Source organism: Muntiacus reevesi, chromosome 6 (assembly GCF_963930625.1).
Source record: "Muntiacus reevesi chromosome 6, mMunRee1.1, whole genome shotgun sequence".
Lineage (NCBI taxonomy): Eukaryota > Metazoa > Chordata > Mammalia > Artiodactyla > Cervidae > Muntiacus > Muntiacus reevesi.
In genome coordinates, this window is record NC_089254.1 from 23,739,265 (window position 1) to 23,752,799 (window position 13,535).

The 13,535-nt window shown below is 39.3% G+C and overlaps 1 protein-coding gene across 1 annotated transcript in view; it reads left to right on the plus strand.

Annotated features, from left to right (window-relative positions):
- LRRC72 (leucine rich repeat containing 72) overlaps window positions 1-13,535 on the plus strand; it is a 49,380-nt gene that overhangs the window by 22,878 nt on the left and 12,967 nt on the right. The window contains exons 4-5 of the mRNA XM_065939056.1: window positions 9,878-9,959; window positions 10,680-10,790. Coding sequence (XP_065795128.1) covers window positions 9,878-9,959; window positions 10,680-10,790 — 193 coding nt within the window. The remainder of the gene's footprint in view (window positions 1-9,877; window positions 9,960-10,679; window positions 10,791-13,535) is intronic.

Below are 13,535 nucleotides of genomic sequence, written 5' to 3' on the forward strand. Positions count from 1 at the left end.
AAAAGAAAGACCGGGGCTTCCCTGATGACTCATGCAATGCAGGAGACATGGGTTTGATCCCTGGGTCAGGAAGATCCCCTGGGGAAGGAAATGGCAACCCACTCCAGTATTCTTGCCTGGAGAATTCCATGGACAGAGGAGCCTGGTGGGCTACAGTCCATGGTGTTACAAAAGATTTGGACACGACTTTGTGACTAACAGGAGCACAGCAACTACTGGCAGACAGTGTTCTAAGTAAAATAGTGAACAGAATAATTTAAAAGGAACACATTTGGGATGGCTATCTTAAGCCTTATCAACAATATCGCAGTTTACCTCTACCAGTCTGCAAAAATGGGACTCTAGAGCATGTTGAAATGGCTTGAAGTGGGGTGTTCAGGAGTAAGACGATGCCAGGAAAAAGGAATGCTGAAAAGCAACGTGGAGGAAACCAAGAGCAAGTGCATTTACTTGCATATTACTTTGCTTCACACCAATGTTGGGTGATTCTTTATAGTATGGACTGGACTGTGAAGAAAGCTGAGCCCCGAAAAATTGATCCTTTTGAACTGTGGTGTTGGAGAAGACTCTTGAGAGTCCCTTGGACTGCAAGGAGATCCAACCAGTCCCTCCTAAGGGAGATCAGTCCTGGGTGTTCATTGGAAGGACTGATGCTGAAGCTGAAACTCCAATACTTTGGCCACTTTATACGAAGAGTTGACTCATTGGAAAAGACGCTGATGCTGGGAGGGATTGGGGACAGGAGGAGAAGGGGACGACAGAGGATGAGATGGCTGGATGGCATCACCAACTTGATGGACATGAATCTGAGTGAACTCCGGGAGTTTGTGATGGACAGAGAGGCCTGGCATGCTGTGATTCATGGGGTCACAAAGAGTCGGACACGACTGAGCGACTGAAATGAACTGAACTGATTGGCAATCATACGCATTTGTCTAGTTTCTGCTGGAATGTCATTGATAAAACTGCAGAAAAACTTCCTAAGGGTTGGAGACATGAGAGAACAGTGCCTGTGACCCAAAGTTAGCCTAAGACAGGGGCAGCCAGATTGAAGCAATTTTTGAGAGAAACCCAGATCCCTTGAGAGATTCAAGATTAGATCAGGTGGATGGGGCAAGTCAAGCCAGTGACTCAAGCTGCATCTGGGAATGAGCTTGACAGCTCAGCTTCCCACCATGAGTGGTAATAAACTTCAGTGGTTCCCAACAAGGACTCTGGAATCTGGGCTAAACTTCAGTTCCTCTATATACTAGCTGTGTAGCCCTGTGAGCAAGTTACTCAACCTCTCTGTGTCTGTCTTATTGATTAAATAAGGTAATTTTTTTTGTGCATGCATGCTAAATTGCCTTTGTCATGTCTGACTCTTTGCGACCCCATGGACTGTTGCCTGCCAGGCTCTTCTCTTTAAGGGGTTCTCCAGGCAAGAATACTGGAGTGAGTTGCCATACCTTCCTCCAGGGGATCTTCCCTACCCAGGTATCAAACCCACATCTCTTATGTCTCCTGTGTGGGCAGGCAGGTGTTTTTAACCATTAGTGCCACCTAGGAAGCCCATATATCTATGTAAATATCACATATATATGTATCTTCAGAAGACATTTGTACTTTGCATATTGTGTATATATTTAGAGATTATTATAGTTCTCTTCTTTTTTCTCATTTGATGCCAAATATTTTTGGGTACATCTTAAACATGTTTTTTGGTTATTGCTGACATAGTAGAAAAAAATTAATTGTGGAATATTTTATATTACTCCATATTTTTCATTAGTCAGTTCAGTCACTCAGCGTTTCCGACTCTTTGCGACCCCATGAATCGCAGCATGACAGGCCTCCCTGTCCATCACCAACTCCTGGAGTTTACTCAAACTCATGTCCATTGAGTCGGTGATGCCATCCAGCCATCTCATCCTCTGTCGTCCCCTTCTCCTCCTGCATCAGGGTCTTTTCCAATGAGTCAACTCTTCGCATGAGGTGGCCAAAGTATTGGAGTTTCAGCTTCAGCATCTGTCCTTCCAATGAACACCCAGGACTGATCTCCTTTAGGATGGACTGGTTGGATCTCCTTGCAGGCCAATGGACTCTCAAGAGTCTTCTCCAACACCACAGTTCAAAAGCATCAATTTTTCGGGGCTCAGCTTTCTTCACAGTCCAACTCTCATATCCATACATGACCACTGGAAAAACCATAGCCTTGACTACATGGACTTTTGTTGGCAAAGTAATGTCTCTACTTTTTAATATGCTATCTAGGTTGGTCATAACTTTCCTTCCAAGGAGTAAGTGTCTTTTAATTTCATGGCTGCAATCACCATCTGCAGTGATTTTGAAGCCCAAAAATTAAAGTCAGTCACTGTTTCCACTGTTTCCCCATCTATTTCCCACGAAGTGATGGGACCAGATACCATGATCTTAGTTTTCTGAATGTTGAGCTTTAAGCCAACTTTTTCACTCTCCTCTTTCACTTTCATCGAGAGGCTTTTTAGTTCCTCTTCACTTTCTGCCATAAGGGTGGTATCATCTGCATATCTGAGGTTATTGATATTTCTCACGGCAATCTTGATTCCAGCTTGTGCTTCTTCCAACCCAGCGTTTCTCATGATGTACTCTGCATATAAGTTAAATAAGCAGGGTGACAATATACAGCCTTGACGTACTCCTTTTCCTAATTGGAACCAGTCTGTTGGTCCATGTCCAGTTCTAACTGTTGCTTCCTGACCTGCATATAGGTTTCTCAAGAGGTGGGTCAGGTGGTCTGGTATTCCCATTTCCTTCAGAATTTTCAACAGTTTGTGGTGATCCACACAGTCAAAGGCTTTGGCATAGTCAATAAAGGAGAAATAGATGTTTCTCTGAAACTCTCTTGCTTTTTTGATGATCCAGCGGATGTTGGCAATTTGATCTCTGGTTCCTCTGCCTTTTCTAAAACCAGCTTGAACATCTGGAAGTTCGTGGTTCATGTATTGCTGAAGCCTGGCTTGGAGAATTTTGAGCATTACTTTACTAGCATGGGAGATGAGTGCATAGTGCAGTAGTTTGAGCCTTCTTTGGGATTGGAATGAAAACTGACCTTTTCCAGTCCTGTGGCCACTGCTGAGTTTTCCAAATTTGCTGGCATATTGAGTGCAGCACTTTCACAGCATCATCTTTTAGGATTTGAAATACCTCAACTGGAATTCCATCACCTTTACTAGCTTTGTTCGTAGTGATGCTTTCTAAGGCTCACCTCACTTCACATTCCAGGATGTCTGGCTCTAGGTGAGTGATCACACCATCATGATTATCTGGGTCATGAAGATCTTTTTTGTATAGTTCTTCTGTGTATTCTTGCCACCTCTTCTTAATATCTTCTGCTTCTGTTAGGTCTATACCATTTCTTTCCTTTATCGAGCCCATCTTTGCATGAAATGTTCCGTTGGTGTCTCTAATTTTCTTGAAGAGATCTCTAGTCTTTCCCATTCTGTTGTTTTCCTCTGTTTCTTTGATTGATCGCTGAGGAAGACTTTCTTATCTCTCCTGGCTATTCTTTGGAACTCTGCATTCAAATGGGAATATCGTTCCTTTTCTCCTTTGCTTTTCACTTCTCTTCTTTTCACAGCTATGTGTAAGGCCTCCTCAGACAACCATTTTGTCTTTTTGCATTTCTATTCCATGGGGATGGTCTTGATCCCTGTCTCCTGTACAACGTCACGAACCTCCGTCCATAGTTCATCAGGCACTCTGTCTATCAGATCTAGTCCCTTAAATCTATTTCTCACTTCCACTGTATAGTCATAAGGGATTTGATTTAGGTCATACCTGAATGGTCTAGTGGTTTTCCCTACTTTCTTCAATTTAAGTCTGAATTTGGCAATAAGGAGTTCATGATTTGAGCCATAGTCAGCTCCCGATCTTGTTTTTGCTGACTGTATAGAGCTTCTCCATCTTTAGCTTCAAAGAATATAATCAATCTGATTTCGGTGTTGGCCATCTGGTGATGTTCATATGTAGAGTCTTCTCTTGTGTTGTTGGAAGAGGGTGTTTGCTATGACCAGTGCGTTCTCTTGACAAAACTCTATTAGCCTTTGCCCTGCTTTTTTCATTTTTCATTACTTTTCACTTTTTTCATTACTTTTCATTTTTAATTTAATATTTTTCATTACTCAAACTAATAATGTTTTCCATTACTTGAAATTATATTCAAGTTAATGTTTTCTGGATGGTTTATATAGAAATTCCCCCAATTTAATGAACCACATTATGATGTACTATATGCCAACTTTTGATCTGAGGATCAGACAGTCTTGGGTTTGAACCCTTGCTCTGTTATCTTGAGAAACTGTTTAACTTCTCTAAGCCTCAGTTTCCTCCTAGGTTAAAAAAATAAAGGAATAAAACAAATACCATGTGCTACTGTAAGAGTCAGATGACATTAGTGAAAACTTCTAGCTTAGTGCCTGGGTCATAATAAACGTTTAAAAGATATGACTTTTCCCTTGAGTCTAAATCAGTAGTTCCCAATCAGGAATGACTTTGCAACCCCTCTCACATCTCACACATAGAAGGGGAACATGTGGCAATGTCTGGAGACATTTTTTATTTTCACGACTGGGGTGTGTATGCTACTGACTTCTAGCAGACAGAGGTTAGGGATGCTGCCAACCATACTACAACACACAGAGCAATTCCACCAACCCCAACAAAGATTTATCTGGCCTCAAATGTCAATAGTTGTAAAGGTTGAGAAGTCCTGCCCTAAAAGTATGCCTCCTTAATTTTAAAATCATGTTGGCATAAAAATTCCCCCACTAGTCCATCAGTGGTTACCCATAAGAGTTTTATGTTAAATGTAAGTCCTCTCCACTCTATCAAAAGTAATAATGGTTAGGGAGAAAATAATAGCAGCTATTGTTTATTGACCACTTGCTATGTGCCAGACCCTGAGCTAAGATATGTTGGTCTTGTTTAGTCACTAAGTCTCACCTGACTCTTTGCCACTCCATGGACTGCAGTATGCCAGGCTTCCCTGTCCTTCACTATCTCCTGGAGTTTGCTCAAACTTATGCCCACTTAATCATGATGAGTGATGCCATCTAACCATCTCAGCCTCTGTCTCTCCCTTCTCCTCTTGCCCTTAATCTTTCCCAGCATCAGAGTCTTTTCCAATGAGTTGGTCTTCACATCAGATGGCCAAAGTATCGGAGCTTCAGCATCAGTCCTTCCAATGAATATTCATGGCTGATTTCCTTTAGGATTGATTGGTTGGATCTCCTTGCAGTCTAAGGGACTCTCAAGAGTCTTCTCCAGTGCTCAGCCTTCTTCATGGTCCATCTGTCACATTTTTACATGACTACTGGAAAAACTATGACTATGTGGGCTTTTGTCGCTAAAGTGATGTCTCTGCTTTTGAATATAGGTTTATCATACTTCTTCCAAGAAGTAAGCGTCTTTTAATTTCATGGCTGCAGTCTCTATCCACAGTAATTTTGGAACCCCAAAACTGTCACTGTTTCCACTTTTTCCCCATTTATTTGCCATGATGGGACTGGATCCCATGATCATAGTTTTTTGAATGATGAGTTTTAAGCCAGCTTTTTCAGCCCCTCTTTTCACTCTCATCAAGAGGCTCTTCAGTTCCTCTTTGCTTTCTGCCATTAGAGTGGTATCATCTGCATATCTGAGGTTTTGATATAATTTGTGAAATGTCACATGCTAATATAAATTTTATGGCAATCCGTAAAATTAGTAGTGTAGATTTTTCTAAGTGGAAAATTGTAATAATGTTTTACTTTAACAATAGTTTGAGTGTCAAAATAATCAGCAAGTCTTTCAGCTCCCATTCCTGGATCTTAACTTCAGCAACTTGGTACCCTGCAATGTCTATAAGGCCCTGTGAATTTTACCGTGGAACTATCTCAATTTCCTCTACTTTGATCTTCTTCCACTGTCATTGCTGTACTCTGGGATCCATATATTCTTTTGAATTAGCATAACACCATTTTTGTTAATCTATTTCCATTACTGTCTCTTCTAAACAGTACTCTTTCCTGCCATTGTCTTTCCAGAATAAAACTGGTCAATAAAACTTCTCTGTACAAAATCTTTTAATAGATCCCCAAGGTTCTCATGATCTGGCTTTATCTCTTTTCACTCCATTTCCCCCAAATCATTTCATCCCAACAAGTGGTATAATCTTAAAATTCCAATAATCATGGTCCAAAGATGTTAATGCTCTTGAGAAAATTATTATTCTATAATCAAAATGAAATGGTTTGAGTTTATTAGTATTCTTGTGTTAATGCATAATTCAAGAGAAATTAAAACCTCAACTAGCTAGTAATGTTCTGTCAATGTTGGGCAGGCAATTGTGGGAAAAAAAGAGGAGAAAAAGTCATGATTTGCCCTGGTGTTCTCTTTCTATGCTGAAGTTAAGTGCGGCTATCATTAGATTAGGGATTGGTGAGGGGAAGGACAAAAAGTAATGAGTGGCTGTCAGGAGGTTAGCAGGAAGAGTGGAAGGGATAGGAAGCAACTGGGACCCACCCCTCACTGTGTCAATGATCTCTCCTACTTGGCACAAACTTGGCTCTTCTCAAAAAGCTGAAGTGAAATTACTAGTGTTTCTCCTTCACAAGTGCTCATATAATTAGGTACAGATAAGACCGAGAGACAATGAGGTTGAGCAGCACATCTGCATTTTATAGAGTCATAATGTGGGGCTGTTGCAAAAATAAGAAAAAATTAAATTCACTAAGGAAACCCATTTTCAAACTTTGAATATAAACCTAAAATAGCTTTTCTGAGTTATGAGAGGGCATGAGTAAAATTTCTAATAAATCCTCACTAAGTCAGATAAGCTGGCATCTGTCTACCTGAATCAATCCATCAAAAGTTAAAACAGTTTTATTTAACTGATGACAGTATTTCCTGCAATAGATTTTAATAAACATATAAAACTAATTTACAATCATGAACACGTATATCTGTATATATAAACCAGTAAGCACTTGGTCAAAACTATTTCATGAGATTCTTCTCCCTGCTACATCCTGTATTAAGCTGTAAAGTGAGCATTGTTCACATTTAACTTTAGCATTGCTTTCAGAACTTACCTGCCCCACCCTGTGACTCTACCATGTCTCATCCTCATAACTCAAACAAATCTGTCGAATTTTATCAGGATTATAAAGTCAATTTTATTATTATTTTTTTTTAAGTAGTGGGATTCTCCTTGCAGGGTAACAAACATTTCTGAATTCAGATCAGAGTTAAATACTTCTATGATGTACCGTAATGGTTCATTAGGGGAATTATCAACAGTGCTTTTGACTATTTCCAATTCATATAGCACACCAAATTTCTAATCTAATCTTGAAAATAAGATCCCACTTCACCATGTAGTTAAGAGAATGGAGAGATGGGAAGGATCAGAGACTGAAGAGACATGGCTTCCTTCCTTAAGGAAGACACAAAACCAGTGATCAAGTAACGGCACAAGTCTAAGAAATTGTGGGATGTGGTCAGGAAAAGGAAGGGTCATGGGACTAAGAGTTGTCTTTCTTAATAAAGAAAGATGAGCTGTAAAGTGAGGGGATTGTGCTGTACCTTATCTGCTCCTTGGAAATGGTGGCCAGTTGAGCTGTTAGCCCTGGGTCTGATCTCCTAAATGTATTCAGATTACAGAGTCCTTGGCTCAACTGAGATCTGTTGACACAGACAGTGCGCCCGAGAAGAGGAGATGGCTCATAGACTGGGACATAAAGAAAGAGAATTCAGAATTAGGCTTTCTGGGGGGAAGGGGAACAGTGATGAGAGGGGGAAGGTATACCGCAGCAGAAGGGCAGGTGGGTGGCACATAGAGCATTTAACTACTGAGTTAAACCATCTCTCAGGAAATCTGACTCAAAGTCCTGGAGCAGGTGGAAGTTTAGAGAAACAAAATGTGGGTCAAAACAAAGCAAGAAGAAAGCAGTGAGATGCAAAGAGATCAAAGAATGGTCTCAATGAATCTCTGGAGCAGTGGAAACGTGCCGTGGCAGCCTCCTCAGGCATGGTGGGAGAGGCATTGCCAGCCTAGGGCAGATCCTTAGAGTAATCAGAAATGTACCAGGAAGAAAAGCCATGCAGGCAAAGAGAAATCATGGCTCATACATAGAGGCAGAAACAGCTCAGCATTATATGAGGAGGGAGCCCTTGGCACATAATAGCCACTTAATAATAATGTGGTGGTGAATAAGTGGATATATGGAGCCAAATCCAGTGCTATGACATGGAGCAGAACTGTAGGAAAGGTTGTCTAAGCAAAAGGGCTGGACCAGATTCCAGAAGCTTTGAAAAACACACAGTTTAGAGGAGATGTGATAAGAAAAGTTTGTATTAAGTCAGCTAGTTCAGTTCAATCACTCAGTCATGTCTGACTCTTTGCAACCCCATGGACTGCAGCACGCTAGGCTTCCCTATCCATCACCAACTTCCAGAGCTTGCTCAAACTCATGTCCATTGCGTCGGTGATGCCATCCAACCATCTCATCCTCTGTCATCCCCTTCCCCTCCCACCTTCAATCTTTCCCAGCATCAGGGTCTTTTCCAAGAAGTCAGTTCTTCCCATCAGGTGGCCAAAGTATTGAAGTTTCAGCTTCAACATCAGTCCTTCCAATGAATATTCAGGACCGATTTCCTTCGGAATGGACTGTTTGGCTCTCCTTGCCATCCAAGGGGCTCTCAAGAGTCTCAAGATTCAAAAGCATCAACTCTTCGGCACTCAGCTTTCTTTATAGTCCAATTCTCACATCCATACATGACTACTGGAAAAACCATAGCTTTGACTAGACAGACCTTTGTTGGCCAAGTAATGTCTGTTTTTTAATATGCCGTCTAGGTTAGTCATAGCTTTTCTTCTAAAGAGCAAGTGTCTTTTAATTTCATGGCTATAGTCACCATCTGCAGTGATTTTGGAGCCCAAAGAAATAAAGTCTCATACTGTTTCCATTGTCTCCCCATCTATTTGCCATGAACTGAGGACCAGATGCCATGATCTTAGTTTACTGAATGTTGAGTTTTAAGCCAACTTTTTCATTCTCCCCTTTCACTTTCATCAAGAGGCTCTTTAGTTCTTCTTTGCTTTCTGCCAGAAGGGTGGTGTCATCTGCATATCTGAGGTTATTGATATTTCTCCCTGTAATCTTGATTCCAGCTGGTGTTTCATTCAGCCCAGCATTTCTCATGATGTACTCTGAATATAAGTTAAATAAGCAGGGTGACAGTATACAGCTTTGATTTACTCCTTTCCCAATTTGGAACCGGTCTCTTGTTCCATGTCCAATTCTAACTGTTGCTTCTTGACCTGCATACAGATTTCTCAGGAGGCAGGTCAGGTCGTCTGATATTCCCATCTCTTGAAGAATTTTCCACAGTTTGTTGTGATACACACAGGCAAAGGCTTTGGCATAGTCAATAAAGCAGAAGTAAATGTTTTTCTGGAATTCTCTTGCTTTTTCGATGATCCAACAGATGTTGGCAATTTGATCTTTGGTTCCTCTGCCCTTTCTAAATTCAACTTAACTATCTGGAATTTCATGGTTCACGTACTGTTGAAGCCTGGCTTGGAGAATTTTGAGCATTACTTTGCTAGTGTGTGAGATGAGTGCAATTGTGTGGTAGCTTGAGCATTCTTTGGCATTGCTTTTCTTTGGGATTGGAATGAAAACTGACCTTTTCCAGTCCTGTGGCCTCGCACTCTTTTTATCACATGTACTTTCAAAGGCAATTCAGTAGCCCAGACAAGAAGTTGCAGATAATTAATAAAAACAGCAAATGTTAGCTCCTAACTAAATTTATATATGTGCATATAATTATGTATAATTATTGTAGAAAGTATATTGTTCTCTCTCATTTTCAGCTCCATGGAATAACATTTCTAACCAGAAACTATTGTCTGGCAGAACTATATCTAAACAACAATGCAATATTTGATATAGAAGGTATGTCTCAAATTTTCTCTTTTAATTGAATAGATTTTCAATTAAATAATAATTTTCAACTATGGTATTGCTGAGGAGGACATGGCAACCCACTGCAGTACTGTTGCCTGTAGAATCCCATGGACAGAGAAGCCTGGTGGACTATAGTCCATAAGAGCTACAGTACAAAGAGTTGGATATAACTGAAGCGATTTAGCACTTACACACGCATGGTATTGCCACTGGCGTGGAAAAATCTGTTTTAACATTTCCATTGAAAATATATGATAGAAACTGTTATTTTTCATGTTCTTATGTATATTTCATTTAAGAGGTGCTGTTTGATTATGGTTTTAGCTCAATATTATCACATGTCTTATCCAAAATGTTAAAGAATCTTTTTTTTTTTAACATAAAAATTTTGCCATTCTACTGCATTGTTGGACACAAACTAGATATTGTGGACGCAAATTTTTTAACAATGTTTGGGAGCATTAATAAAAATAATGACTTCATAAATAATCTTAAATGTTTTTACTGGTTATGTTTTTTCCCAATGAAATCTGTTTCACTCTGAGTTAATTTTGTATCTGCAACAATCTCTAAACTGATAATTACAAGCCAGGTATTAAAGTACTTGCTATACCATTATCATGAGATACAAAGAGGTGTAGTACAAAACATTTTTCTTCATTTAAAAAAAAGTTTTAAATCTTACACAAATATTTTTATTTTTTTCAGGTCTGCACTATTTGCCTTCATTGCATATACTCCTGCTACATCACAATGAGTTAATAAACCTTGACGCAACAGTAAAAGAATTAAAGGGAATGCTAAATCTGAAGACCCTAAGTATTAATCTGCACTTTATATGTCCATAACTTAAAAGTGATAACACACTATTTCATGTTTTGAATTTAAATTAGATCAGTATTTTTAACACAACTACTTAGATGTTCCTGAAAACAAGACTAGATCTTAATCTCTTTAAAAATACATTTTTAAAAGAATGATAGGTAGAAAAAACTTTTGTGAAATGATACAGTATGAAAATGACAAAAGTGACCCAAAAAAGTGTTACATGTTACATCTGTGTTTTTGATTTTTACCTCAAAAGGAAGTTTTGGCATTTATTATATGATTCCACTTGTTCATATAAATGTCCAGAATGGGCACATCAATCAAGATAGCAACACTGAGAGGTAACTGTTTTTAAATAGATTAGTGTTTACCCAGGGTTGGGGGATGAGGGTCTGTGGAGTGATAGCCTGGCATTTCTTTTTGGGGTGATGAAAATGTTCTGAAATTGAAGGTGGTAATGGTTGCACATCATGCAAAATACAAGGCTGGATGAAGCACAAGCTGGAATCAAGATTGCCGGGAGAGATGTCAGTAACCTCAGGTATGCAGATGACACCACCCTTATGGCAGAAAGTGAAGAGGAGCTAAAGAGCCTCTTGATGACAATGAAAGAGGAGAATGCAAAAGTTGGCTTAAAACTCAACATTCAAAAAATGAAGATTATGGCATCCAGCCCCATCACTTCACAGCAGATACATGGTAAAACAATGGAAACAGTGACAGACTATGTTCTTGGCTCCAAAATCCCTGCAGATGGTAACTGCAGTCATGAAATTAAAAGACACTTGCTCCTTGAAAGAAAAGCTATGACCAACCTAGACAGCACATTAAAAAGCAGAGACATTACTTTGCCAATAGGAGTCAATCTAGTCAAAGCTATGGCTTTTTCAGTAGTCACGTATGGATGTGAGAGTAGGACCATGAGTGCCAAAAAATAGATGCTTTTGAACTGTGGTATTGGAGAGGACTCTCGAGAGTCCCTTGGACTGCAAGATCAAACCAGTCCATCCTAAAGGAAATCAGTCCTGAATATTCATTGGAAGGACTGTTGCTAAAGCTGAAGCTCCAATACTTTGGCCACCTGATTTGAAGAACTGACTCATTGGACAAGACACTGATGCTGGGAAAGATTGAAGGCAGGAGGAGAAGGGGACAACAGAGGATGAGATGGTAGGACGGCATCATCGACTCAATGGACATGAGTTTGAGCAAACTCTGGGAGATAGTGAAGGACAGGGAAGCCTAGCATGCTGCAGTCCATGGGGTTGCAAAGAGTTGAACACAACTGAGTGACTGAGCAGCAACAACAATGGTTGCACCCTTCTGCGATGTACTAAAAACTATGAATTATGTATTTAAAATTAGTGAAGCCTGTCATATGGAAATTATATTAATAAAGCTGACACCCACCCACCCCCCACAAAAGAGCATATTTTAATGGACGTTTTCCATTGGGTGAACCACAAACTTAATTCATAGATAACCAGGAACTGGCCTAAGTATTTGAAGAAAGTGTGAGATGGGTTGGAAAAATAAATAATACACAGTTCCTACTCTCAATAAGCTTATAGTGTTGAAGAGTAAATAAACTGGTACATGATGGCAATTCAGAACAAATGTTTCTAGGTGGACCAAGGGAAAAGAGAGCAGTGAATCGGTTTTCAGATTTCAGAGTTTGAAACTTCTTTATACAGTGTCAAAAAATAGATATTTTCTTTCCCCCTATTTATTTTGTATTATTTTCTCAGAATTGCCTGAGACAGTGTTTTAAATATGTGTAAACTGTTGTTGGTGGTGGAGGTCTTAATCAGATCAATACATAGTTATTAAAGTTTTCAGATATTTTCAGTGTTGATTAGTTATATCTGCTGTAAGGAGAAATTATTTAAGTGCTTATAGGTAGGTTCTTTAAATCTATTAAGAGTTCCCTAAGCTCATGGGAATTCAGTGCTCATTTTTGAGATGTGCTAAGGTCTGTTAAAGACTTATCAGGATTGATGTGCATATTTGTATCTAGCCCTTCTGTGCTGGACAGGTGCTTCTGTGATTAAGAGACTGGTTATGCAAGATCTACTCTACCTTACCTTCACTTTTCTGTAGAATGGGCTAATCGCCACCTCTCAGGACTGCTTCAAATATTAAACTAATTCTGTAAAATATGTGGAGTTTTTTTTCCTTTCTTTTCTGTTTCTTTTGACTGTTCTGTGTGGCTTGTGGGGGTCTCACTGTTTCCTGACCAGGGACTGAACCCAGATGTAACAACAAAAATATTATTTTACTATGGATTGTGTAAAGTTAGATAATGAATTAAGATGCACATGGTCTAGAAATTCTGCTTACTGGTAAAGAGATTTTTTTTAATTGACATTTTAAATAATAATCATTATAACAACAAAATGTTTGAATGGTTGGAAAATACTTTCTTATAATATTCTCATTTAAATCTTCATAACAATCCAATGATGTGATTAGAATTATTCTGTCTTCAATGGTAGAAATGCAGGGCTCAGAGCTTTAACTAGACTACTAAGGAATGTTTCAACTTAAACTCATACTGTGTTTCTTTTGTTTATCATTCATTCACTCAATAAATATTTATCATGCATTCACTGAGTGATACTCTTCTAGATGGGGACATGAAGGTAAACACGAAAGACCCCATCTGGATCTGTATGGAGCTTACAGTTTTATAACAGTATTTCCTGGAGACCTGAGGCACCTGAATGCAAAACTAAT